The sequence below is a fragment of the Podarcis bocagei genome (genome assembly GCF_964188305.1).
Source record: "Podarcis bocagei genome assembly, chromosome: 4".
NCBI lineage: Eukaryota > Metazoa > Chordata > Lepidosauria > Squamata > Lacertidae > Podarcis > Podarcis bocagei.
This window is the reverse complement of record NC_138128.1, coordinates 9,000,005-9,027,913: the sequence shown is the minus strand read 5'-3', so window position 1 is coordinate 9,027,913 and position 27,909 is coordinate 9,000,005. Positions and strand designations below refer to the sequence as shown.

Sequence of the window (27,909 nt, the reverse complement as noted above, 5' to 3'; positions counted from 1 at the left end):
TCGTCTGGAGTCACAACTCGCCATCTCCTGGTGCCAGCCACTAGTCGAAAGATCCTTGCTGCTGCCAAATGTGGCGAGCCGGCACTTGAGTATTTGCTGAGACCTTCATGGGACATGCATTCCATCAAGTCAATCCTCTTGTACTGACTTCAGCACTGCCAAAAAAAAGCAAAGAAAGACTTTGAATTGCCCCTTTGTTAGGCCAGGGACTCAGAATCCCCCCCCCCTCCCCATGCCTTCGCTTGAGAACAGTGGTGCTCTGGATTTAAATGTCTTATTGCAGGGGTGGGGGTGGGTTCTGCAGAGGGCCATGTATATTGAATCACTCTCTCCGGAATGTGCCAAGCCAGTCCCGCTGCATTGAGGGCCCTCCTTTCTGTTCTGCTAGGTGGAGGCCTCTGAACGCCTGCCCCAGAGACCTTCTCTCATGGCACTGCTGCTTGAGAATGGTCCTGTCCAGGGCAGGGAGGTGTCTTCCGTGTGTGGACTGTTCACAGAACCTTCCCACCCAGCAAAAAATAAATAAAAAATCCCCAGCTGCTTAAACACGGACTCTGTATTCTTAAGGTCCAGGGACACTAACCCAAGTGTCAAGTGGAGAGGAGGAAGGTCATCTGAAGGAGGCAGGCAGGACTGTGGCTGAAAAAGTCAATTCATTAAATGGAAGTCAGTTCACACCACTAAAAATAGAGTCGTGTCCATCCAACACAGTGCTAAGTTAGTGGTTCCATCAGGACAAAGATTTACGATTGCACAGTGGAACTTCTGCCTTTAAAATTGTATTGCATTTGAGAACTCTGATCGTCTTGTGTGTTAGTGATTCTGACCACCGTGTTTTAATATAGGTCATTATTATTACCCCCCACGTTGCATCTTTTTTGAGGGCACCTAGTGAGTTCATGGCCAGGGAGAGATCTGAACGCAACTCATGGCTCTGAGCAAAAACACACTGCTCTCCACCAGCCCTCCCATTGATGCATCTGGTGGCAGGGAGTTCCATGGGTCAGCTGCAATTACTCCCTTTCCTGCACTTACTGACACCCCCCAAAAGCTGAGTTCCCCTTTCTGTGCGTTGCTAACGCCTTTGCTTCCTGTGTCTTTCCAGGGACTTGCTCAGGATAGGAGTGACGCTAGCAGGACACCAGAAGAAGATTCTGAGCAGCATACAGGACATGAGGTTACAAATGAACCAGACGTTGCCCGTTCAGGTTTGACGGCTGAGGACTCTGGCTTGGAATGGACCCGACGGGGAAACCTCCCTGGGATTCTAGTTTGTGGTGCTGCCCAGCTTCCTGAGTGTGGGGCGGGGAGAGGGGTCATACTCTCTCCACCCCACAACCCTCCACCCCCATATTTTTGCGTGGAGCCTATTGGCTTGTCAACAGACCTCTGGCGGGACGGACTAGGGTGGTCCTAGCTAGATTAATGGCACGCGGGGGGAGAGGCCTGAAGGAAACCCTGCCTTTTTCTTCTTTCCCCCCTTTCCCCCTTTTTTTATTTCGCTGTTGCGTGCTCGCAATGGCGTGCCAGCAACGCGGAGTCTTCATATTGAAGGCGCATTATGGATGGGGCGGGGATGGAGGCACCAGCTCTCCCCTCTCACTGAGGCTCTCCCCCATGCCCTCCAATGGTGCCATCGTTGTCCTTTGGGCATCTCAGCCCTCGCTGCGGCAGATTCCTCCAACTCCACGCTGCCCAAGAGGAAGAGGAATCCCCAGCCAACAAGCAAATGGAAAAAGCACCTGCCAGAGCCGCTCTCCTCCCCAGGAAAGGGGCATCCAGCCGGGCGTTTTCCCCGCATGCCCAGAGACGATTGCGCCAGGGCCAGCTCCGCTCCCCGGGGCCGGCAGGGGGCGTCTGCAGGGAGAGATGGCGGCCGGTCCATTTGGGACCCTGAACGCTGGAACTACAAAGCCGGTGGCGGCAACGGCGAGTTTTCTACTCAATGGAGTTGGGCAACCCGGCTCCGCGTCTTGCAATCGCAGCCTTGGGTGTTTCCAGAGACCCGTCAGCGCGAGTTTGCACAGAGATCACACGGACAGGCGGACGTTGAAAGGCAGCAGGATTCGAGAGAAAAGGGAGGCTGAGCGGAGGAGCCTTGCAATCTCAGACCCCCCCCCCACTCCACACCCCCCGCCACGACTTCCTCCCCACCTCATGTTTTATGCAGGAAGGAGCAGGCCCTGTCAGCCGCACGCCCATCTCTGCGGATCCTTTTCTTGACACACGCTATGATCGCTGCCAAAAAGACTGGAACACTTCCCTCTATTTCCCACCCACCCACCGCCCCCCTGTTTCGTTTTGCTTTCTTCCGAAAGCCTCTGCAGCCCTGAGCCGAGGGGGCAGGAGGCTCCCTGGCGGAGGTGGCGAGCTTGCATGTGTACGAGTGCGTGTACTGGCCGTCTGGACCGTGCAAGAAGGCATGGGCCGAATAAAGGCAATAACAATTTTACTTGAGTTTCCTTCGATCGATTGATCCCTCCCTCTCTCCCCTCTCCCTTTCTCCGCTGCACAGAACCCGCAACACACACAAAATGCCAGGCACCTGCCCTTCCTACCTTCCTCTATTACAGAGTTTTTCTTCCTCCCTTTGCCTCCAGAAGGAAGCGGGCAACGCTTTCCTTCCAGCCGCAAGCTACAAGCAATGAGACGTTGGGAGGACCTTGCGAGTGGGGTGGCAGAGGCAACTGCAGAGTGCGGCCCCACCTCCTCCCGCCCTGCTGGTATCACAGAGTTGCTTTGTGCATGTGTGTCCAGCTAACCACTGTCTCCCTTACCCACAATGCCTCTCTTCTTCCTGCGCAGCTTTGCCCAGCCACGGTGGTCCCTGGTTTTGGACCTGGAGGTAGCGAGGACAGAGGGCAGGCAGGGGAAAGGGGCAACCCTCATCTGCTCGGGACTATAAGGAGTAAACAGAGAGGAGGGCGGTCTGGGTAGGAATGGGAACAGTTGTGGCTGCAAGGCGAGGCCCAAATCTCTCTTGTCACTGCCCCATTCTCCTTTTTTCAGCCCTTGTACAAGGACAACCTTCGGTAGACACTGTGAAAGCTAAAAACAGACCTGAACTCGTTGGAGTGGCCCCCCATGTGTTTTTGGAATCCCACAATTGGCCCCACCAGTGGGGCATCCTCATGAGCGCTCACAGCAAGTGTCTCCACCCCCCCCCCTCTTGCCAAAATGCTTCTTCGCTGCTTCATTTCCTGGCTGTTTGCTGCAAAACCTTAAGATACAGAAAGGACCTTGAGCGCAATGGTTGACAGCACAGCTTAGCTAGCAGAATCTAATATCCTGCCTCCATCAGAGGCCTCTAGTGCAGCAACATCCTTCTTGGCTTGGGGGAAAAAACTGATGGGAGGGTCCCTTTGCAATTCCCCCCTATGGCTTCCTGTGGAGAAGGGGGGCTGACAGTTGAGGAGCAAGGGAGGTTGCCCTTGGAAGCCTTCAGCCCATGCTCCCGATTCCCATACCCCTATGAGCTGGAGGAGGCCATCCCATAGATGCCTTGTCAGGTAAATGCGCACTCACGCCCATACGCAGAGGCACACACTTCACTCTTGCAGTTTCTGAACATTCTCCCACCAAAATGTAGCCTTGAGACGAGACCAGTGGCAGGTGGCTTGCCAATGGCTTTTCCTTCTTCTCCCGTTACTTCATTGCAGGGCATTGGACCAGATGCACTGGCGGAGGAAGAGGAGTGTGGGGGGAGCGCACCGCCCCGGCAGCCCAATTACCAGGGTGCCATCGTGGCTGCCCCCACCACCCACGCTGGGTGCCCCGCCCCCCCCAGGACGTGCACCACACACCTGTGGGTGGTGTGCCACGCCCCCGCCTGCTCTCCGCCCCCCGTGCTGGAGCGTGAAGCTCCGCCACTGACCAGATGTCCCCCAGAATCCCTTCCAACTACATTCTATGAAGAGAGCGACTCCTTTCGGTTTGCTCAGCTAATCCTGTAGGAAGCAGAGATTCACCAGAGCTCGCCCAAAGTGTGCTTCCAGAGCTTGTTTGTTTTGCAAAGGTGATGAGTCTAATTCCTTTCCCCCCCCACTCCACTCTCTCTCCAAAGCTATAACCCAGTGATGGCCAAACTTGGCCCTCTAGCTGTTTTGGGACTACAACTCCCATCATCCCTAGCTAACAGGACCAGTGTTCAAGGATGATGGGGATTGTGGTCCCAAAACAGCTAGAGGGCCAAGTTTGGCCATCACTGCACCATTTTGCTTTGGACAAGGCAGCTTAATTCCCACTCTCTTTTCCTTGGGAAACGGGCACGATTGCAAATTTATAGCAGGGAAATTTGCTCTGCCTCCCCCTCCCCCCCCCCAACAAGTAACTCGGAACAAGGATGGAGCCTTACGTTTGTCTCCAAGTAACTCAGAGCAGGCGATATAACCTTTTTCGTCAGGCCTGCTGGAAAGAGAGCAGGCTCATCAGTCGCCCAGAGCTGTTCTCTGAGTGGCTATTCTCTTTCCTGGAAAAGGCAGCCAGTGTGACTAGGTAGCTCACTACTTGAGCGTGTCAGTGAGAGAGGGCTGAAGTTTACAGCTAGAGCACATCCAGAACAATCCACAGTCTCTGCAGCAGGGATGGTCATTTCAGTTTCACAGCCTTAAGTTCAGATCTCCACAATTCTTCATTGGTTTGCATTCTCTTAAAAATGAAAATCCTCAAGAGAATTCATCAGCAGGATTTCAGTGCAAATTTCTCCCAATTCCCCCCCCCCATGCAATGTTGCCTTAACAGGCACATTTTTGCCAACCATCTTTCCCTAATATGTATTTTTGTCTGCTGTATCCACCAAGATGCATTTTTACCGCACACATTACCTAGGGTTGCCAAAAAAAAAAAAAACCCACCCAGAAGTTATTGAGCTATTTTTTAAGGAAAATCACCCAAAACAGCACTGCCAACATGGCTTGCCATACATCCAGATTTTCCTGGATATTTTAGTGATTTTCAGCCAGAAACTGCTTCCGACTGCAGTTTTCAGGCTGTATCCGGGAAATTCCAGACGTATGGCAACCCTAACATTACCCTAATAATCTGCATATAGTTCACATTACTTGGCTGTGTTTTGGTTCATTCTGATCAACCTGCCTGAAGCTACCCATTAGGCAGAAAGAGACGGTCCTGTAGGGGCTGCTGGACTTTCGACTCAACCCCTCCCCACCCATTTTTTTCACCCTGTGGGGAAGGAAGGCAACCTCCACTTTAAAGCTGGCCATGACCCCACCAAAATCAGAAGGCAGAAGTTTCAGGTTTGCATTTCCCCGCCCTTCGTATGCAAATACCCTTTGCTGTGCTCTGATATAACGATGCAGAGTCCTGCAGGGATAGCAGAAGCACTTAGGTGATTAGGAGGAAGATTCATGGGGTCCAGCTACAGATCATCAAAGTGCCATCTCCTGGTCTCTGAAAGGCTTCCTGCTGGCTTCTGAGCCTTCATCAGCAGACGATGCCCATTTGCAAACACTTTTCTGCAGCCAGGAGGACTAGTGGCCCTTTTGAAAAATGAAAGCTGAGGTGCCTCTGGCACCATGAGTGTGCATACTTGCCGACCTAACCATGCTTCAGTGGAGCTTGAGTATGCTTTGTGTGGTTTCCAGATGCAGCCCTGTTTTTAATTTTCCACTAATTAGCCAATTAAGCCTGCTCATAATCTTGTCTCCTCACTGGAGTCTCTAGGATTCCTTCCATCACCACACAGTTTTCCGGGACCCAGCCCAGCTTTGAAACAATATCTTCCCCCCACCCTTTACAACCTCCTTTCTGGGTATGGCCTCCCTGAAGAACAGGCTTTCCCAGACGGATTTCCAGCTGTTTTTGGACTCTCATCGCTGACCACTGGTCCTGCTAGCTAGGGATGATGGGAGATGTAGTCCAAAAACAGCTGGAGACTTAAGTTTGGGAAACTCGCCGGAAGAAGGATGGTTAAGTGGCTTGAAGATAGCTTGAGGAACATCATGACCCATCCTTAGGAAGCTCAGGGCTACTTAGCAACAGGTCTTCCTTGCCCACAATTTCTTCCACTTTGGGCCTGGTTCCTCAATTCCTTAAATCCAACATGGAGGCAAAACTTCCCTGAGGTTTGTTTAGGAAAAGCTTGTCTTGGTTTTCTCCTGCAATATCTTTGCCACCTTGCCAACGTGGACTCCTTTCTCCCCACCTCAGGCCCAGCCTCTTACTTTGCTAGGGACAGAAGGAAGCAGGCCCCTATTAGTTTGAGACACACACCCCAACTAAATGCTGAGCAGCCATATATTGCAACCAACCTACTAGACCCGCGATAAGGCAAAAAGATGGAAGGCAAGAGTTATCAAATTCCTGGCAACTATATATAGTAGGTAGGCCCTGTTCAGCTTGGTGAGTCATAAGGCCTAGAGAAGGAAGCACTTTGCTGTTGCTAGGCAACCGCAAGACACCGGCCTCCGCCTTCAAGGGTCAGCGTAGACAATGCTGATCTGGTCTATCATGCTTCTTCGTGCCTCTGTGTGGGAACAGCCTGTCCAAATTACTGTACATTATGTCTTACATGCAGGAAGTTAGTCCTATGTACATAGTTCAGAAATGTGTGATCGGTTCTCAGAGCTTATCTGAGAAGCGGTTGCTCCCCTTTGGCACACGCGCATAGGACTTTTCGTGTGTAAATTCAGCCATATTCAGAAGGGTCATGGGTGGCAAGCACGACAAGGAGAAGTGTGGACAAGCCAGTGGCAACTGCCGGGCAAGTCCTGCCATTGCCTAGGCCTGTGACATGGTTTCCCCATCAGTCCCTCCATCTTGCAAAATGGCCCACTGGACAAAGACCTGCTGCCACAACAATGAGTCCCCCTTCAAGGAAAGGTTCAAGAATCGCAAAGATGTTCTCTACCCTATTCTTAACAGTATGGTTTGCTATATAGGGCAGGGACCTTAAAATGAAACTAAGACCTCCACATACAGCCAGGATGGAGAAACCTGTGGTTCTCCAATTGGTGTTGGACTACAACTCCCATCATCCCTGACCATGTGCTGTGCAGGATCGGCTGATCGGAGTTGGAGTCCAACAACATCTGGAGGTCTACACTCTTGGCATGCAGGCATACATAGTTACCAAGAAGAGTGAAACTCGCACACAACTTGCGTACCTGTTTTTCATTGTATGGTTTAGTGAACATGTTTTCTTTATTAAAGATACCTTCTTTCTCTTGCTCTCAGAGAGGGAGAGGGAGCTATAGACCAGACTCTTATTTTCTGCCGTTGCACAAACATTGTAATTTGGAATCGTGTTGAATTCAACAGCCTGGATTTCTGTTTGTTTTGTTTTGCATTTGTTGTTGTTTAGTTTCTAATCCTCAAGGCTGTGGAGGTGGACTTGCTAGCAGAAGGTTTGTGCCATGCAAAAACCTCAGAAGTTGGGCAAGGGCTTCTACTCATCAATTTTTTTAGTGCAGGGCCTTGTCTATGAATGATTAGGAGAAGCATTATCTGTGCTTTAGAATAAAAGCAAATGTGTGCATCAGGTCACAGAAGGGTGCAGGAATGTGGGTTACCTGGTGTAGAATATGAACTTTTTAAACAACTAATGATTTCCTCTTCCCAGAATATGGGACCCTGTCTTCTGCTTGCATGAAAAAGGTGGAGCTCATCTAACACTGAAGCAGAAAGTTCTTGAAATGGTCATGTAGCTGTGCCTTCACTCTCTATTCCATAAAGTGTGCCGATTTTAGGTTATAATGCTGGTTTCTTGTGTGTTAAGATGATGTATGGGGAATGCAACCTGAACCTTTGGCTTGAACTCTGTCACAACAAACAGATTCGTGTGCACCAGCAATTCCACCATTCCATCTCAGGCATCAACACTTCCTGAGCCAGCCCTCCACCCCCGTTTCTGAGGTCAGGAATTTGCAAACTTGACTACCTGAAGCAGACAACTTTCAGCTCTACCTGAGATAGAAGAGGCAGGCGTGTGATACACATTTTACCCCTTCCGTTCTCCCTCATGCCTGCCCATCTTGCAACAACCCATCGACAGCATCTTCCATTAATACAGAAGCTTGCATGCGTCATGTTCCTTCGTGTGTCCCTCGAACAAACCACAGCTCAGGAATAATAACCCCCTAGTCCTTGTGCTTGCAAAGGAAAGTTTGAGAAAGGGCAGAGAAGAAGAGAGTGTGATGGGGAAACACTGAAGTCCCCTGAGAACGTGGCTTTGTCTCAATGCAGGAAGGTGTGGGCTTCGCTTGGGCAGTTCTCCATGGGTATTCTGGTTGCATAAACCAAATATAACTTGCAGGCCCCAGAGTGGGAGTTCAGCAAGCTCTAGGCCAGGGATGGGGAACTCGTAGTCCTTAAAATGTTGTTGGACTCCGGTTCCCATCCACGCCAGCCAGAAGAGCCAATGGTCAGGGATGCTGTGGGTTGTCATTTGGTAATGTCTGGAGGACTACTGGTTCTCCATCCATGTGCTAAGCTGATTTCAATCATAGGGCTTTGAAGGTCCTGGCTAAGGCCAGTGGGAGTTTTCCCCGTGGATATTAAACACCTGAACCTCTGCAGGTTCTTCTGGGCTTCCTGTCCCCACCTCTTTCCTCCACATGGTGCCTTTATTTGGTGCTTTGCCGAGCCGCTGGGCATCTCAGTTTGTGGTGTGCCTCAGCTCCTGGAGCAGGGATGGTCAGCCCTCAGTCTAATTTCTTTTTTTTAAAGATATTTATTAAAGTTTCCAATTTTTTGCAAACAAAAGAAAAAACAAACATAAAAATATTAAAAACACTTAAATTTCACACCTTATTTTCTTGTAACTTATTTCCCCGACCTCCTCGTACCTCCCCTTCTTGTATACCCAGTTTGAATTGTTTGTACAGCAAATCCTTATCTCAACATCTTAGATTATTATAGCTTTAAATTCTTGCTTACAAAAAGAAAATCGTTTTATCATAATTACAGCTTGAAACCACTTAATTTCAATCCAGCATCATTCAACATTCCTTAATTTTACAATATTTTTGTAAATAGTCCTTAAATTTTTTCCAGTCTTCTTCTGCCGACTCTTCTCCCTGGTCCCAGATTCTGCCAGTCATTTCTGCAAGTCCCATACAGTCAATCAGCTTCATCTGCCATTCTTCCAAAGTGGGTAGGTCTTGTGTCTTCCAATACTTTGCAATGAGTATTCTTGCTGCTGTTGTAGCATACATAAAAAAAGTTCTATCCTTCTTTGGCAGCCCTCAGTCTAATTTCATGCGAGCAGCAAGGAAGGCAGAGAAGCGGGTGGCAGAGAGAGAGAAGCTGGCAGGAAATGAAGCAGCAGGGAGGACAGTTCCTGCCTGTTCTGATTCTGCTGTAGGCCACCCACCCCACCCCGACAAAAAAAGGGTTTCCCACTCCAGTGCTGGAGCACAGCCTTGGTTTGGTGTCAGGGTGAGATAGAGCACCAATAACCTCATCTCCTCCCTTAAGGAAGCACTGCTGTCTAAGCCTGCCCATCAATTGCTCCTGAGTCAAAGGGCTGCTCGCGTGAGCCTGCTGGTGCTTCCTTCCACTTTGACTGTGGCGCAGGCTAGATCCCAAATCTTCAGTCCCAGATCTGCTTAGCTGTTCTTATTTTATCTGTAAGCCGCCTTGAGTCCCTGTCGGGGAAAAGGTGGGGTATAAATAATATATAAAAGTGATAATAAACCTCGGAACCTCATCCTGTTTGGCAACTGCTACATGGCAGAGTAAACTGAGTTTCCCCTTTGGCCTTGGGAAAGGGCCTTAGCTCAGAGCTAGAGCAGCTGCCCTGCATGCAGAATGTCCAGGGTTCAAGCCCTGGCAACACCTCTGGATCAGACTGGGAGAGAACCCCTTCCTGAAACCCTGGAGAAAGCTGCTGCCAGCCAGTGTTGACAATACTGAGTTTGATGGACCAGTCGTGACTCAGTATATATGTTCTGGTGTCCCTTCTTCCGCTGCCTCTGAGGCATCCCAAGTTGCCTGCCGGCTTTCCCTCCTCCATCTCCTCTTGCCTGTCTTTCAGACGCCTCTTCCACAGGCAGCTACTCTTGTGCTGGTTCTCCCTTAAGTAGTTCTCTCTGTAAGGGCCTCTGAGAACATCCAAGGCAGGAATCTATGTGGCATGGGTCTCTGGGGGCAGCCTGGCTTTCGTTTTTGGTAACCTGAGACACAGGGGGAAAAGATGGGGAAACTCCACATTGTGACAATCAAGCAACAACGCTGTGAGTCACGGAAAGTGGTTTGGTTGCTTTGCTTTAAAAAGAAGAGAAAAGCAAGTGTCAGACCCTCCTGGACTGCAGAGACATGCAAGGGCTTCATTTTTATTTTGTTGCTAAGCAGCTCAGAAACTTGGGGGGAGGAATGGGAGCAAAAGGAGCTACTTTAATACTTAGCGACCGGGAATCGCGACTTTCCAGCAGTTCCATGCACCTCCCGCAACGTTTTGCCACAATCATTTTATCGTGCCTCGCTTCCATCTTTGGTAGTTCTCCAAGGCCAAGGCCAAATTTCTCCTTTCACTCTCGTGTACGTTATTTCTTAATAGCAAAAAAGACATAGAGGCAATGCAACACAAGGTCTCCATCCATTCTGCAGATTGGTGCTAAAATCAGGTTTTTATTACAGCAGGCAAGGGGTGTGCCTTGTTAACACCTGATCCTTCCATTTGTCTCTCCAGCACCTTTTTCCGCTTCCTGTTACTTCTCAGGATAGGCATCCAACCAGGATACTTGTAGTACCCGTGGATCCCTGACTGATACTATCAGAGGCTTACCTGCAGCCCTCCAAGGTGCAGTGGACAGGGATGGAGGTCAGCAGGTGAGCTGGCCTGTGCCGTCTACTTGTGCCCTGCTCCTGTTGCATTATGAGGGCTCTGACACGCTTTTTGCAGGCCACCTGCTCACTGCCCTCCCCACCTCCCCTCTCCCCACCCCAAGATGGTTCTGCCCTCCCCGCTGCCCCCACCAGCTGCAATAGCTTGGCTTGCACCGAGTTTGGCTTCAGTGACTATTGGAAGTTGTCTGTGCAGAGGTGTCGCACCCTTGCTGGTTCTCGTGTACTGTATCTGCAACTTTTATATATAGGTACATATACATATATATATCTAAGTATATATATTGAGATGTATTTAATGTTGAAGAAGGGGGAAACAAAAGAAAAGGTGCAGCTGCATTTGTAGAAATATTTTTTAAAGAAATGCTTTTTTCAATTAAATTATTTAAGAAATTTGCGGAGCTCTGGAGCAAATGTGTGTTTATTGAAACGGAGGGGTGGGAGAGGACTTGAATCTGATAGATGTACAGGGGAAAGACTTCTCCAGGGAAACTTGGGGTGAACTGCATCCTGGAGGTTTGTGCCTCTGACCTGTCAAAATGTCAGTTGTCCTGGCAGTTGGCTGATTGGAGCATGGGTGCTTGGTGGCTAAGGAAATTCACTTTGCACATAGAATCGTAGAATTACAGAGATGGAAGAGACCCTGCGGGTCATTTAGTCTAACCCCCTGCAGTCCTTTCTACTGTCAAACATCTCTGACTGTCACAAAGTTCTTCCCAATGAATCTCCTTTCTTGAGTCCTACTCTCCAGAGCAGGAGAAAACAATCTTGCTCCCTCTTCCACATGACAGCCCTTGAAATATTTGAAGATGGTCAGATATTGAAGATGGTCATCATACTTCCTCTCAGCCTCCTCTTTTCCAGGCTAAATATACCCAGCTCCTTCAACCATTCCTCATAAGGCTTGGTTTCCTTTTTTTTTTTTAATGCATTTTTATTGAAGTTATACACAAAAAACAGATATATATGAAAATACAGAGAAAAAATTACAAAGAAAAAAAAGAGGAAAAAAAACCACACATCCGAAAAAAGAAAGACACACAATCTGAACTTCCCTCCATCCTTTTGATAAGTATCAAATATCTCCTTCCATTACGTATTTGATTTTCAATCTATAGTCTTAAATTCACTTGCTGGTCGTATTGTTCTAACCCCGTCAATTCACTTTAAGCATTTATTCCAATATATTTCCAAAATTTACTCCAATTTTTCAGAAATTTCTGTTCATCCTGATCTCTTATTTTACCTGTTAGTTTGTCAAGCTCAGCATAGTTTACCATTCTAATCTGCCAGTCCTTTATGTTGGGGATGGTTTCCACTTTCCAATATTGTGCCAACATAATTCTCGCTGCTGTGGTGGCGTAGAGGAATATCGTCCTATCTTCCTTTTTAATTTCTTTATCCATCATTCCCAACAGGAAGGCTTCAGGCCTCTTGGGAAAGGTATACTTAAATATTTTTTTAAGTTCATTATAAATTAATTCCCAAAAGCCTTTCACCTTTTTACATGTCCACCATAAATGATATAGGTCACCCTCCACCTCGCCACATTTCCAGCATCTCTTATCCTTTAATCTATACATTTTGGCCAATTTCACAGGGGTGTGGTACCATCTATATAGCATCTTCCAGATATTTTCTCTCAATGCCATACATGCTGTGAACTTTATGTTACAATTCCAAACTTCTATCCACCTTTCAAAATCAATGTTATAACCAAAGTCAATTGCCCATTTAATCATTGCCTCCTTCACCTCCTCATCTTTTGTGTACCACTCTAGTAATATATCATAAATTCTGGACAGGGTTTTATTTTTGCCTTCTATTACTTCTATACTAAAGATGGTCAGATATTGAAGATGGTCATCATACTTCCTCTCAGCCTCCTCTTTTCCAGGCTAAATATACCCAGCTCCTTCAACCATTCCTCATAAGGCTTGGTTTCCTGACCCTTGATCATCTTGGTTGCCCTCCTCTGTGCACCTTCCAGCTTGTCAATATCCTTCTTTAAACAATGGTGCCCAGAATGGGACACAGTATTCCAGGTGTGGTCTGGCCAAGGCAGAAGAGAGCGGTACCATGACTTCCCTTGACCTGGACACTAGACTTCTGTTGATGCAGCCTAGAACAGCGTTGACTTTTTTTTGCTGCTGCCTCACACTGTTGACTCATGTTAAGCTTGTGGTCTACTAAGACCCCTAAATCCTTTTCACGTGATCAGAAGCACTTGTTTCTGTATTATTACTTCTGCTCCATAGCTAAGCACAGGAACTGACAGTAGTAGCCTGGGTTCAGCAAAAGTTATGTGTGTGTGTGCAGCACAGAACTGTGTTTGGAAACGCAACCCTTCTGAGGAATGGTTAAGAGAGTTGGGTATGTTTAACCTGGAGAAGAGGAGACAGAGAGGTGATGTGAGAGAAGAGATTGCGATGTAGAATCATAGAATCATAGAATCATAGAGTTGGAATAGACCACAAGGGCCATCGAGTCCAACCCCCTGCCAAGCAGGAAACACCATCAGAGCACTCCTGACATATGGTTGCCAAGCCTCTGCTTAAAGACCTCCAAAGAAGGAGACTCCACCACACTCCTTGGCAGCAAATTCCACTGTCGAACAGCTCTTACTGTCAGGAAGTTCTTCCTAATGTTTAGGTGGAATCTTCTTTCTTGTAGTTTGGATCCATTGCTCCGTGTCCGCTTCTCTGGAGCAGCAGAAAACAACCTTTCTCCCTCCTCTATGTGACATCCTTTTATATATTTGAACATGGCTATCATATCACCCCTTAACCTCCTCTGTTTGTTTCCCTCTAGGCCCCGTCTCCAAGGGATCCATGTTCACTCACTTTCTCTGCTTGCTCTCCCCTTTTCTTCACCCCCCAGCAAAGGAGTTATTAGTGCTGCTGGTTTCCCCCTTAATCTCCTGTTTAGGGCTTAAGGAGGGGAAAACAAAGGATGGGATTGTTTGAGTTTCTGCAAAGCTCTCGGGAGCTGCTGGAAACAGAAAGAGAGACTCTCAAAAGAAACCCCAAAGGTGGGGCTCCAAATATATTGATAGCCCCTGTCCCTCCTCGCAGCACAGAGTCTTTCAAAAACAGTTATGGGAACTATGCACAGGCCAGGAGATAGAAAGTTGGACCTCTAAAAGGCCACAGATACTTAAACGCCAAAGGCCTGGTTATAGAGAAATGTTTTCGCCTGGCGCCTGAAGGTATGTAATGATGGTGCCAAGCAAACCTCCCTGGGGAGAGCATGCCACATGTTTCTGCCCTCTAGACCTCTGGCAGAGGAGGCACACGAAGAAGGGCCGTCTGGATACAGTCCGAGGTGGTCCTTAAGGTATTGTGGTCCTGAAATATTTAAGGTTTTCTAGGTCAAAACCTGAGTTATGTGGAGTTGGCAAAGTTAACACATAAATTGCGTGAGTGAGAAGGACAACCGTGACTTTAAGGAAGAATGGGAATTATTTACAAACTATTTAAAAAGTCAAGAAAAGGATTTGGACTCCTTAGCAGGTTTTGAATAAACACCCACAAATTTATTGGTAAAACATATGACAGATAAGGCAGTGATATGTACAACTTTACAACATGCGGAGAATAATATGTATAAACAAATCAGAGAGGGGAGCTGAAGGAAGTCTTTGGAGGGTGGCAGAGGGAGGGAAGGAGGGGTGATGTAATTGGTTATATTGATTTATAATTTGATTTGTTAAATTTGCTCAATAAAAATGTTTTTTAAAGAAAGGTTTTATAGGTCAAGACCAGCACTGGCTCTTCTTATGTTCTTAACATAGGAATCTGCCTTCTCCTTAGTCAGACCATTGGTCTGTCTAACTCCATGTTCTCTTCAGTTACTAGCAGTGACTCTCCAGAGTTTGAGAGCCTTAGCCTGGAGATGACAGGGATTGAATCTGAGATAATAAACATTGAGATTCCTGCCCTGCAGGGGGAGGGACTAGATGACCCCTGGGGTCCCCCCTCTACAATTCTGCGTATTTTGCATCCCTGCGGCTTCCATAGGACCACAGCTTTCAGCGGCAGAGTGGGCAGCCAAAGGCAGGCTCCCTTTTTTCCATTCCCCCTGCCTTGTGGCGCAGTAGGAGAACAACTGTCAGCAGCAGAGTTGGCAGGCTTGCAACGATGTCTTAACATGCTGACATTCAGTAATTAGCGGCTTGACAGTCACCCTGAATTATTGTCATTCGTTTACACATCGAAGAAACATCTGCCGTTGTGAATGCTACTCCCGCACCTCAACATTTGAACTGGAACCCTCTAGATTTGTAGTATACATTGGTGCCTGTAGGTTTGAGGTAGGAGGATTTGTCATGGAGCGATTTCCTCTTCTCCTGTGTCGCGCTGCCCTGTCCGAAACCTGGCCGCACATTCGTTTCAGCTGTAGCTTACAGCTTTTAAAACACAGAAACTGCCCCCTTTGCCTGTGACTATCCCCCATCTATGAGGACTGAGAACTTAAAATAGCCCAGGGATTGGGGGAATACAGATAAGTCAACCAGTCTATCAAAGGAGGCACAGTGTGGAGAGTAGAATCATAGTTGGAAGGGACCACAAGAGTCATCTAGTCCAGCCCCTACCTGCAATGCAGGTACCTCGGGCTACAGATGCTTCAGGTTACAGATGCTTCAGGTTACAGACTCTTCAGGTTACAGACTCCACTAACCCAGAAATAGTACCTCGGGTTAAGAACAGTTTCAGGTTAAGAACGGGCCTCCAGAACAAATCAAGTTCTTAACCCGAGGTACCACTGTTTCTTTTTGCCCAAGGTGGGTCTCAAACCCATGACCTTGAGATTAAGAGCCTCTTGCTCTACCGACTGTGCTATCCCGCAGGCACAATAACATAGGGAAATCAGAATTGTCTGCTGGCTCTGGCCAGTGGCCCATCTAGTCCAGCATCCTGTCTTTTTATCTGTCCTGAAGAAAGTCTCTCTCATAAAACCAGAACATGGGGACACCCAATGTTGGAAGATTCAGGATAATCAAAAGGAAGGACTTCTTCATGAAGCACACAGTTAGACTATGGAACTCACTCCCACATGAGGCAGTGATGGCCACCATCTTGAATTGCAAAGAGGACCATCAATGCCCAGTGGCCATGATGGCTGTGCTCCCAGTTGCTGGGAATCACATCTACAATATCCAATGTGCCTCCAAAGATCAGACTTCTGCCTCTCATCATTTGGACACCACATGGTTAAATGGGCCTCCGGGAGCTGGCAAGGGCAGCGGCAACAGCTGGGGCTGTTTGAACATGTTCCTCAAGGCCTCTAAGCTACTTGGGTGCTGTTTTCTCTAATCCAGCGAGGGGTTGTTTGTTTTGCCGCTCGGGTTGTTGTTGTCTTCTTCCAGAGAGCAGCTCTCCACTGACATACTTTCCACCCTCTGCCATGAGGAGCATGGGAACTGCCTGAGGCCAACGCTGCCCCCCAAGGCATCTTGTGGGTCACACCACCTGGCCTGCTTTCATCCATAATGAGACCTTCTGCGCCACAGCTCGGAATAAGTGAGCTTGAGCCACCCAACCCACCTGCTGGCAATTTGGCTCAGCCCCAGATCTCCTGAGCCCTGACTTCTTCTGCTGTGGGAGCAGACAGCCTGGAACTGGGTCACTGGCAACCGGTTCAGCTGGTCCTTCCTCCCCAAACCACCTTCGCAGGGCTGGCTGGCTCAGGCTCCGCGCCAGAGATAAGGTTCTCAAGCGCGTTGCATCCCGAAAAGGCTGCGCCAAGTGATTAGCAAGCAGAAAGACCAGCACCGCTGTTAACAGTCCCGTCGCCGGCAGTTCGGCTCAGGCCATTTCCATGCGCGCTGAGATGAGTCGGTGCCGCGCACTAGGCGCTGCACAAAAGCCACAGAGCACAGATGAACAAGCAGTTTGGGCCCCTCCAGATGGGTGCTTGTTTGCAGGGCTGTTCTGCAAGGTGTCATTGATGCAATAATAGTGCATTGTCTTGCGGGTTTATATTGGGACGTCCGCACACCAATCTGCTTTATTAGCCCTGTCTTCTTCCCAGATACTCCATTCCATTGCTTCATTTCCCTTTCAGCTTCTGGGTGTGTGTGTTTTTCATAGTTTCTTTTCATTTGCATCTGCAGACTTTGGAGTTCTTTTACCCCTGATGACACCTCCTCCTTCTGTACGCATGCAACTATTTGGGCTACCCAAGGATCTGTACCCAGTGAACACCTTTGCCGTCATACCCTCCAACATTCCTCAGATGAAAGTAGGGGCATTTCTCATCCCCCCCCCCGATTGACCCTCCTCGACCCTCCATTTAATGTGTCACCCCTCCTGCGGAGCATTACCTATTATTACCTCTTATTACCTATCAGAAGAAGGGCAAGTGCCCCCACTACCACACCAATGGGATGTAGCACGCAAGCCCTTCACCCTCCTGAGAAAAACCCTTAATCCTGCTTTGGTAGATTTACAAAAATAATAATAAACAATAATAATATTTTTTTATTTATACCCGACCCTTCCCGGTTCAAAAACCAGGCTCAGGGCAGCTAACAACAAATTTAAAACACTTAATTATAAAAAGCAGCATAAAATACAGTATAAAAACATGAATAACAATAAAATTCAAAAATCAATTAGATAATCCCCAGGGCTAGCTAGCTGAATTGGTCCTACTTGGGCCAGCGAGGAGGCCAGGGGAGAATTAGCTGAATGAAATGAAATGAAAATATATGCCAATAAATAAATTTTAGAAAAGGGACAAATTAGATGCAGACACACAAAGCAGTTTAAAATACTACTACTACTACTACTAACTCCTTGCACTCCTCTCCTCTCCCCCTTTCTTCTTGCCCAGGGCGGTCCTGCTCTTTGTGTGCATCGCAGAGATGGCACATCACACAGGGCTGGGCCTCAGAGGCAGCAGCCTCTCCTCCTGCTCCTCCTCCTCCTCCTCCTCTGCTCTCCAGCAGCTGCTATGAGCTGCCCAAGGGAGAAGGTCAGCAGTGGCAATGGGATCCTCCTGCACCACTACAGCCACTCAGGACAAATGTCAGCTCATCCGCCTCCCTGAGCCCGGTGGCGGCAGCACTGGTGGGGGAAACAGGGACACTCCGGGATCAAATCAGAAGCTAGGGTGGCTTCCTTAATTCCAGGACGGGAAATCAGGACACTAGGAGGGTATGAGCCATAGATGATCCAAAGCTCCACTTTTGTTGCCCTCAAGACAGAGCCCAAAATTGGAGGCTGTGTGATGTCCTTCCTTGCATTTGTCTCTAGTGATGGTTTGGAAAGACCATTTCCCTTTGGCGTTGGATAGAGACCTTGACCATTTTCAAGGGCTGATAGAGAAAGCAGCCAGTGGGAAGAGACCCTCCCATCCTGCCTGGACTCCTTCTATCAACACAGGTGTCCGTCCAGAGAATAAACAGGGCTTTCCTTGACCTGAGGTAGCTTTCCCCTCTATTTGGGAAGAGCATCGGGCTCAGCCGTTCCCAGTTCCCACACCGTGTGCTTTGGCCGAACTGGCCTCTGGTTCCTGAGAGACCAGGTCTTAGCTGGGAACGCAAACACGTACCTCTCCCTGCAGTCTCTTCCCCCTGACAAGAAGAGGAAGATTTGGGATTAATTGGCGGAGGGGTTTTGGCTTTCTCCATGCGCTCGCTGCTAACTCTTGGCTGACATTCCTGTTTCTTGGCAGGGAGAGTCTTCAGGAACTGTGTCAGCCGCTTAGGCCGAGCACAGCTGGAAAGAATCAGGAGTTGGCCTTGCAAACACCCCAACCCAGGAGATGAGATGGGGGAGCAGGGGTTTGAAAGAGCAGGAGGCGGGTTGGGGGGAGGGAGCCAAACCCAAAACATCTGAGTCCAGGGAAGGAGGGCAAGCAGCTGCAAGCAGAGGCAGGAGGAAAAACACAAGACCCCCACCTTGATCAACAACATCTGGAAGGGGATCTGAAGGGCTTCCCACAATCGGACCAACCTTTCAGCAAGCTCTCCAATAGATGCCTCCAGGTGCTCACAACGAGGAGGTCCCTGATAGTTTACCCGGGAATCCAACACTCCAAGATAGACTGCCTTTGAACAAAGTGAAAAACTTGTCTTAGAAGGGCAGCTAAAGGTGTTCCAAAGGGAGATACATTTGTAGAAACCTGGTCTCCTTTTTTTTTTCATATGTAAGCAGGGATGTAGCATGGGTTGCTGGCACCCGGGGCAGGGCAAGTGTTGTGCCCCCTGGTGGACCAGGCAGTGGTTGGTCCCTTCGCTGGCCAGCATCTAATCAAGGGAATCTCTCCTTGCAAACGAGTCCCAACCTGGGAGGAGATATAAGGCAGAGAAACATGAAGGATTGTCGCTGTGTTGCCTCACCCTCCTGTGCTCTGGGCAGCGCCCATGGCTCTGGAAACACTTTCTAACTTTCCTCTTCCTCCCTCTCTCCTCAGTGGGCACTACCGCCCTCCTCCCTCTTGGCTGGCCCAGGGAGGGGGCATGGGCAGATGTCCCTTTGCCAGCCACCAGGAGAAAGAGGCACCGCTGCCTCCCCAGCCCCAAAGGCGCAACCCTGGCATGGCTTGCCTTCCCATGGCTCTGGCCTCAATGATGGAGCCTGTCATAGGGGCACCTGGTTGCTCCCCCTCATAAATTTGTGCCCAGGGCCACAGCCCCCCTGCCCCCACGCTACACCACTGTGCAAAGGAAGAAGATAACCATTCTTTCCCACCAACCACTCAAATTTGTCCTTGGAAAGGCTATAGTCACTGTTATTGTCTCAAGAAAATGCTTGAAACGAAACTACAAAGGCAGTGCAATGTTTTTGGTGGAAATTGTATTCTCTAACAAGAATGGAGTTAACCCAGTTATTGTTGTTATATTGGGGGGGGTTATTGGGAAGGGGGGAAGATGACCTACTATGCAGAGGACAGCCTTCGATTTGAGGGCATGGTAGAGGACAGCCCTGTATTCGAAGACCTCCTCAGCTTAAAATGTTGCCTGGTCAATTCTGGTTTAAGGACCCTAAGAGGGGGAGAGCAGCAGAGGTCTTCATGTGGCCCTCAATTAGCACCCGAACAACAGACTCAAGTAGGTGTACTGGTTAGCTACTCACCATCTGCTAAATGTGTGTCTCTATATATTACTGTAATTAGTTCATTGCTGAACTTGTTAGTCACTTGTTTTCCGTCTCCAAGCAATGTGCAGCATATTTGAGAGCATCAGCATAAGTAAACAACGCCAACACATTGTAACATAAAATAAAACACATTTACACAAAAATACATGCAATTGGGTTAAAACGCACATGCATGCAAAGCAACCGTCGCAATATAACTAGCAGAGTGCTTCAGCAGCAAAACAAACAGCAAATAACACCATCAACATCCACCAAAAGCTTGGAGGAAAAGGTACATTTTTACCTGCTACCAAAAAGATGGCAATGAAGGTGCCAAGCAGACTTCACTGGGGAAGGCACTGAAAGGGCCCTTTCCCTTGTAATCATCCCCCAAGCCTCTGCTGAAGGCCTAAAATGAAGACCTAAGGGTCTGGGTAGGTTCATATCAGGAGACCCATTCCAGAAGACATTGAGGTCCTGAACCATAAAGGTAGGAGATAGATACATTTTTTGGTTCAGAGATGGGCTGCGTGCACAGACCATACCTCGAAAGCTCAGTCAAACCACATTCCCAAATAGCTTTTGGAACTGTCCTTTGCTAAGGGTGCTGGGAACTGTAGAACTGGGCGGGGTGAACTACAATTCCCAGGGTTCTTTGTGAGGAAGCGAATGTGCTTTGAATGTGCTGCGTATGGTGCGTGCACACCCATGGAGTCCTTTTATGGTGTGCAAGTATCATAAAATGCAGGGCAATGCTGAACTGCAGATCCTATCAGGAACATTGTGACAGCATTATGGCAATTACCCCTTTTTCTTTTACTCTGTGCTTTTACAATTTTGCACTTCTCTTTGTTAAAGAAGATTAAATCTTGCATGGTTTTGCATATGTATTTGCATCTGTAATTTTTGTATCTGTAGTAATTAATTTTTAAGGCAACAGGTGCTTGAAGAGGGAATTCTAATCACAAGGGGGCAATAAGAGAGAAAGTGCAGAGTTGCGGCTAACAAGGATTGCTGAACCGTTTGAGCAAAGGTCACAGGCAGGAATGTGTCAGGATATGGGCAGAGAGATGGAGAGGGTGGACAAAGACATAGAGGTATGGTGTAGTGGTTAGAGGGTCATACAAGGACCTGGGAGACCTGAGTTCAAATCCCTGCTCAGCCAGGTGATCTGGGGTCAGTCACTGTGTCTCATCAAATAATCTATGTCACAGGGTCGCTATGAGGATAAATGAGCGAGGGAAGAGCCTGGTGTTTCTGTCTGGTATCAGAGTTCACCCTCCTGCAGTGGACTCTTTTAATGTATGGCAGAGCCCTTTCTTCACACAAGTTTATTTTACTGCAATGCTTGCTCTGCTGCAGCCTGGTGGAGTGGCTATTACTAAGAGACAGCTGATGGAGGGAGCAGTCCAACAGAGCTGGCTTCTCCTAGCCTCCCATCAAAAGCTTGCCAAGGCTGGACACTGCTGGAGAGGAGAAGCCATTCCTTCTTCTACCACCTGAGGCCTGACTCCACCCGGCTTTGACTTTCACCCGAGTTTCTTGCATTGTCATGGCATCTCCCACAGAGCATCCATGACCTCTGAACCTGCTGCCCCAGCATCCCATTCAGGGCTCTTCCAAATTTACCTTTCCTCCATGCTTTCCGGGCATGGTGCATACTGTAAAGCTCTGCGTCCAAGCTCTCTCTCTCTCTCTTGCTCCAGAGCTATCCCCATGAAAACCTGCTCTTTCAAGCTGAATTGGAGCAAATGGCAATCCATGGGAAACTCAAACTGCTGTATGTTGCACTTCAGATTTAAAGAGTGGGTTTTTGCAGGGAAGCATAAAAGAAAGTTGAGCTTTAAAGCATGGATCTGTGCCTCAAAACAGCGGGGCATATCCTACAACATCCTGCTGGTCAAAATAAGAATGCTAGGTTTTTTCTGGTCCTGATTTGCATGTGAGCGCAAGACCAAAAATTGAGCATCTTTTGGTCCAGTGTTCTAGAATGAGCTAGCTGAGTCGCTTCAGAGCACCAGACCAAAGCCCAGGACATTCCAGGATCCAATCAGAAGCCAGGATATAATTCTGGGATTCCAATCAGGATAGTTGAGCAGTGTGGCAGGGCAGAAGGTGAGTAAGACCCCAGTCACAGGCTCAGAGGACATTTCGGATTGTTTCCCTCTCCCCATTTCTTCTTCCCAAGCCACCCAGGCCTCACACCAGATCTCTGTTAGAAAGGTCAGACCCTTCTCTCCCCACCCGCCTGCCACCCTGTTTGGTTATTGCTTTCACAAGGAGAGCTCATCTTGGCAACAGATGGAGACGCCACACATGACTTTATTTATCACTGGCCTTGTGGCTTTTAAAGGCTTTTGGAAAGCCTAAAATAAGAATCTGCAGGATGGAGATGCGCCCAATTAAATTTCCATTTGGGAAAAGACTCGCGCTCCCCCGGCCTGACTGATCATAATATTTGGGGATGGGAAGGAGTCGTCCCATTCCTCCAGTTATGTGCAAAAGCAGCCTCTCCCTGGTGCCTCTTTTATGGTTACTAGTGGGGGGGGGGGGCATTATTCTGCTATTTCTCGCCAGATCACTCGTTGTACGAACTGTGGAACTATTGTCATAAGCCAGAGTTTCCCAGGGGTCACGCTTTCAGGTCGCACTTTGCATCCTGCGTTGCAGCCTTTGCCAAGCTGGTGCCCTCCAGCTGCTTTGGATTGCAACTCCTATCAGCCCCAGCCAGCACTCTCAAAACACACACACACACTTAATCTTCCCACCCTGCCTCTGCCATCCCTTGTGCTCTGCATACTCTATCCTGATGGCAGCAATGGAGGCTCCTCTCTCTTCCCCACCCCTTCCCACTTGAATTGTTTCTTTTGCAGCTGTTTTTGGGCCACCACCTCCTTTCTCTATGCTTTGCTCTAGGAAGGGAAGAGGTGAAAAGCCTCAGCAGAAGGGCAGGAAGCAGCAGGGCTCGCCAGCTTGCCTGTCAGGCACTGGTACCCCCAAGCACAGAGCTCTCATCACATGCACAGACCCACACCCCAGGGACAACCCTGAGTAGTGGGCAAGCAAGCTGTCTTTCACTCATCACAGGTCTTCTCCTTGAAGAGCCCTCCCTGAGAATCATCCAGGAGTCCTGGGGTTCTCTGAAAGAGACTGATCCTGCAAGCCTTGATGGCTCTGCTCTGCCTCCACAGCTGGAGGCAACAAGGCTTGCCAGCACCAGTCGGTGGAAGCCACATGAGCAGTGGTGTAGCGTGGGTTGCCAATGCCCAGGGCTGCATGGAGAGGGAGGGAAACGGACGAAGTATGCATGCACATTCAACTGGCTAACGGCATCCCCATCACCCAGGAGATCGCAAATGCAGAAATAAGAAGAGTCGTTCCATTGTTTCATGGAGAAGCCGTTTTCAATGGAGCCCAGTGATAGAAGGGCACAGCTGTATTGAGGCAGCACTGGGTGTTGAAATTTTGCACCCCTAACAATTTTGCACCCGAGGCAACCGCCCCTGTGGGCCACACACACACCATGCTACGTCACTGCACAGTAGAGGAGAGTTCTCTTCTGCTCAGGTCTTCCTTGTGGATATCCCATTAGGGAATCTAGTTGGTCACTGTGAGAACAAGATGCTGGACTAGATGGGCCTGATCCAGCAAGTTCTTCTTAGGTTCTAATGTAAGCCTGAAGCCTGTCCTCCCCTGGACAATGTCTCTATGATGCAGTATTAAAAGTAGCTTGGGGGGGGGAAATGCTATTAAATTGCATGTTTTTCTACTATCTGATCTTGAACATATCCAAGAATAGAGTTTTAAATCTTCCTGGGATTCACACACAAAAACCATTTGCAACCTACAGAAACAAGTCTTTTCTGACTGGCAGGAACAAATTACTGACGTGCCTTTAATAGAATTGGCCACTCTCTTTTTTGTTTCTCAGCCAGGTCTGCAGGTTTATTGGGTACAAAGACGGTGTTGGGGTGAGCAGTAAAAAAGCATTAAAAGAAAAGGTTTGCCCTGCTGAGTACTGGAGGGAGGCCATTCTGAGATTTGTTTCTTACGGATTTGGAAAGCGGGGAAGGCAGTTGATCATAATGAAACCCCGGGAAGCATTTGAAAGCAGTTCCATTCACCCAAAATGGCTGTTCTGCGATCAAACCCAGAGGGTGAGGGTGGAGAATGCAAGCTGAAATCAGAGCGTTTATAAGGTCGCTGAAAATGCAGCCCCGTCAGTTGAGTTCTCTGCTTTGAGAGCTTGTCCACACAGCTGTATCTGCCAGAGCATTTGAGATCTTCAGAGGTCCTCCTCTGACTGCTCCCACCAAACAAAATAAGGGAAAGTGCCTTCCGCGTGGGGGCACCTCCAATATGCAACAGAATTGTTGACAGATGGCCAATGGGTCTGTGTTTTGTTTTTTATTCAGTTCTAATCTCTTTTAAACAATAAAAACAACAATAATATGATGATGATAAATAACCTTAGCTCAGCAGCAGAACATCTGCTTAGCATTCAGAAGGTACTAGGTTTTACTCCATTGGTTCTGCCTCCACCTCCCTGCCTTCTGCTCTGTCTGCCCCTTCAGCCACCACCGATCTCCCGGAAGGTCTGATAAGTACAGTATCCTGTCTGAAAATCCTGCAGAGTGGCTGCCGGTAAGTGTGGGCAGAGTCAAGTGAGATGGACCAAAAGCCTTCCTTGGTTGAAGGTAGCTTTGGATGTTATTGTGTGCCTGCAACCTGCACCTTGACATCTTTTCCACTGCAGATGGGGTGAACCAGGCTCAGGCTATTGGGATAGCTCAGTCGGTAGAGCATGAGGCTCTTAATCTCAGGGTCGTGGGTTTGAGCCCCACGCTGGACAAAAGATTCCTGCATTGCAGGGGGTTAGACTGGACGACCCTCGGGGTCTCTTCCGACTCTACAATTCTGTGATTCAGTCATGTGTGCTGAGTTGAGTGTGCGCTCCGCCAAGCGAGCCACGCCTCCCACCTCATGCGCAGAGGACATGTCCCTCATCAGAACATGGTTTGGAGCTGACAATGTCCCTGGCAGCCCCCCAGGAGGGCAAGAAGGTTCGCTGCCAATGCATCAGTCTTGAATCATGGTCCCGGCATCCTCTGGCGCGAGTTGAAAAGGGGGTTAGCCCAAGAGTCCTTGGGATTGGCAAACAAAACCTGAGTAATCCTTTACTGGAGTGTCTTAATCTGCCTCTTCGCCACCCTGAGTAGACGAGAAACCACTTCAGAAAAGAGGGCTGCTTGCATGTTTGGCACACGCTCTACGGAGCCAGACGGGCAGAGTGTGTACTCGCCCCCTCCTGCCCCCCCCCCCGGTTTGGCGTCATCACCACTGTGCACCTGTGCAAACCTGAGTGTGCCCACAATGGCATTCCTCAGCCATGAGTTTGGATTGTTCTCCTCACATCAAGGGCCAGTTTTGCTGTGTGATGACTTTATTTTATTTTTCAAGTGTTCCAGGACTACTTGTTGACTTGCATGGAGCTGTTTGGGTTTCCATTTGTTTTATCCAACTGAAAGGCTTCTCACCTCAGCTTTTACACTCACACCTGCCTCTGGAGTTCTTCCTTCCTGCTTGCTTGTTCCCCACCATGCTTACTAAGACTTGGAAATGCAAAACAAGGATACTTAGCAGCCATTTCTTAAGAGTGTTACATGGACGCAAGCCCTTTCCCTGCACAGAATCAGGCTTAAGGTTCCTCGTTAAACCAAATCCCCTGGTGTCCATCTTAAGATGTTCATATCTTCCTTCCTTCCTTCCTTCCTTCCTTCCTTCCTTCCTTCCTTCCTTCCTTCCTTCCTTCCTTATTATTACCTCAAAAGTGTTTGCACTGTCATAATCTAAATTCAAACTTTAACTACAACCTACACAAAAACTTGTGCCATGAAACCTTTTCCTGTTTTTGTTTTTGAAAAGTTTCAATTAGGAGGGGCCATTTTTTAAGCAGAGATGCAACAAAGGGAGACGTGCTCAACCCCTTTTCCCACCTGACATTGTCACTCCATCATTAGCCCTCCCTCGCAGCTTCCTCCCACCTTGTGGGGTCCGTTTTCGAAACAACAAATTCTGACAGTTTTTGGATTATCGGCAGCTAAGAGCCCTTCAGGATTGGGCCAACGGCCTGGCCAGTCCAGCACGGACCATAATCATCAAGGCTCATAGCCATTGGGATTGTTCACACATTACACTCTACACAGGTGCAAGCTTTCTCTACATATCTACAAGCATTTGTGTGAAAGTATGATCTGTGAACATGCCTATGGATATAGCGTTATCTTCCACAAATTTGTCTGATCCTTTTTTATTTATCACACCTTCCAATAGCGGAGGCTTTTTAAGCACAGGTTGGAACGCCATCTGTCATGGAGGGCTTAGCTCTGATTCCTGCATTGCAGGGGGTTGGACTAGATGACCCTGGGGTCCCTTCTGACTTCTACAGTTCTATGATTCTATAAGTAAAAGGTAAAGGGACCCCTGACCATTAGGTCCAGTTGTGACCGACTCTGGGGTTGCGGCGCTCATCTCGCTTTATTGGCCGAGGGAGCCAGTGTACAGCTTCCAGGTCATGTGGCCAGCATGAATAAGCCGCTTCTGGCGAACCAGAGCAGCGCATGGAAACGCCGTTTACCTTCCTGCCGGAGCGGTACCTATTTATCTACTTGCGCTTGGACGTGCTTTCGAACTGCTAGGTTGGCAGGAGCAGGGACCAAGCAACGGGAGCTCACCCCGTCACGGGGATTCAAACTGCCGACCTTCTGATCAGCAAGCCCTAGGCTCTGTGGTTTAACCCACAGCACCACCCTTGTCCTCTATGATTCTATAAGAGAGAGTCATAAAAACCCCCACATTCCATCCCCTCCTTGCCCAAATGCAGACACACAACCTGAGTTTTCCAGCCATGGCATCTCAGGCATTAAAGGCAATGGGGTGAATAAAAGATTTTGGGGACAACAGTAGAGTCCCAGTCATTTATTTGTTTGCACTGCATCCCTTAAACTGAGGAGGCGGGAATGAGCTCTTTCACACTCTGTCGAGGACTTCCTCTTTGACACCTCAGCCAAGGACAATCCCTCCAGTTTTAATTACCTGACAAGAGTCTGCTTCTCTTCAGGGTCTCCAGCAGCGAGGAAAGGAGAAGAGAAAAGGGAAGGAAGATGTTTAGATTCCTCAATGTAATTGTTTTGTTTACACTTTGATCACCTCAAGGACCAGACAATTACCTGGAGGACTTCCTGCTCCCAATTGCTGTGAGGAACCTATTCACATCCTCACTGAAGTGCTTTAACGCCAACTCAGAAATGTGGGAAAACATCCTTTGTTTATTTGCCTGCTCTTTTAAACAAAGTGGTAGCTTTCAAAACAGCCCTCCCTTCTACCTGGGACCAGGAAGCTGACAGTGCAGATAGCTTGTGGCTAGAGCAAAGGTAACGGTTGCCCTTATGGAAGTGGCTTTAAATTTCTCCAGGTAGGGTTTGCTCCCTGGGAGAAGCCAGTTGCCCTGTTCATCGGTGTGACAAAGGTCCCCATTGCACATGCACCCATACATTTCCCCGCAGTTCAATGTCACAGCACTGCAAAATGTGGGTGAGTCCCAGAAGCATGTGGGTGGGTCAGTCCTTTGGGGTTTATGCATCCGATAATGTTCCCAGCTGGGAAAGGGGTGGTTATTGGCTGATGTGTGCTGGTGGAGAGCCCACAACATCAGCCACTTCTGATATCCAGAGGCATGCTGCATCTGTATGGAGACATGCAACAGGAAAAGCAGTTTCTGCTTCACTGCGCATGCTCTCTCCCTGAAAACATCTGGCCAGGTGTGATGCACTGCGGTGGCCAAGAAAGCAACCTGTGTCCCCGGATGCTTCTAGGGCAAGGATGAGGAAACTGCTGCCCTCCAGATGTGGATGAACTACAACTTGCATCATCGTGGACCGTTGGCTATGCTGGCTGATAGTTGCTGGAGTCCAACCATGTCTGGATGGACACAGGTTTGAGACTCATGTAGCTCAGTCAG

General features: G+C 48.6%; 1 protein-coding gene and 1 long non-coding RNA gene across 4 annotated transcripts in view; both read left to right on the top strand.

Moving 5' to 3' along the window:
• The window catches only part of EPHB3 (EPH receptor B3), an 85,111-nt gene extending 82,659 nt beyond the window's left edge, over positions 1-2,452 (top strand). For all 3 annotated transcript variants that reach the window (XM_081190081.1, XM_081190080.1, XM_081190082.1), the window contains exon 16: positions 1,106-2,452. In XM_081190081.1, coding sequence (XP_081046207.1) covers positions 1,106-1,214 — 109 coding nt within the window. In that variant the 3' untranslated portion in view covers positions 1,215-2,452. The remainder of the gene's footprint in view (positions 1-1,105) is intronic.
• Positions 2,453-3,155: 703 nt separating this feature from the next.
• Positions 3,156-8,105, top strand: LOC308584575. The gene is made up of 2 exons (XR_014006932.1): positions 3,156-6,840; positions 7,580-8,105. It is a non-coding gene; the product is annotated as an uncharacterized lncRNA (long non-coding RNA).
• The last annotated feature ends 19,804 nt before the right edge of the window (positions 8,106-27,909 follow it).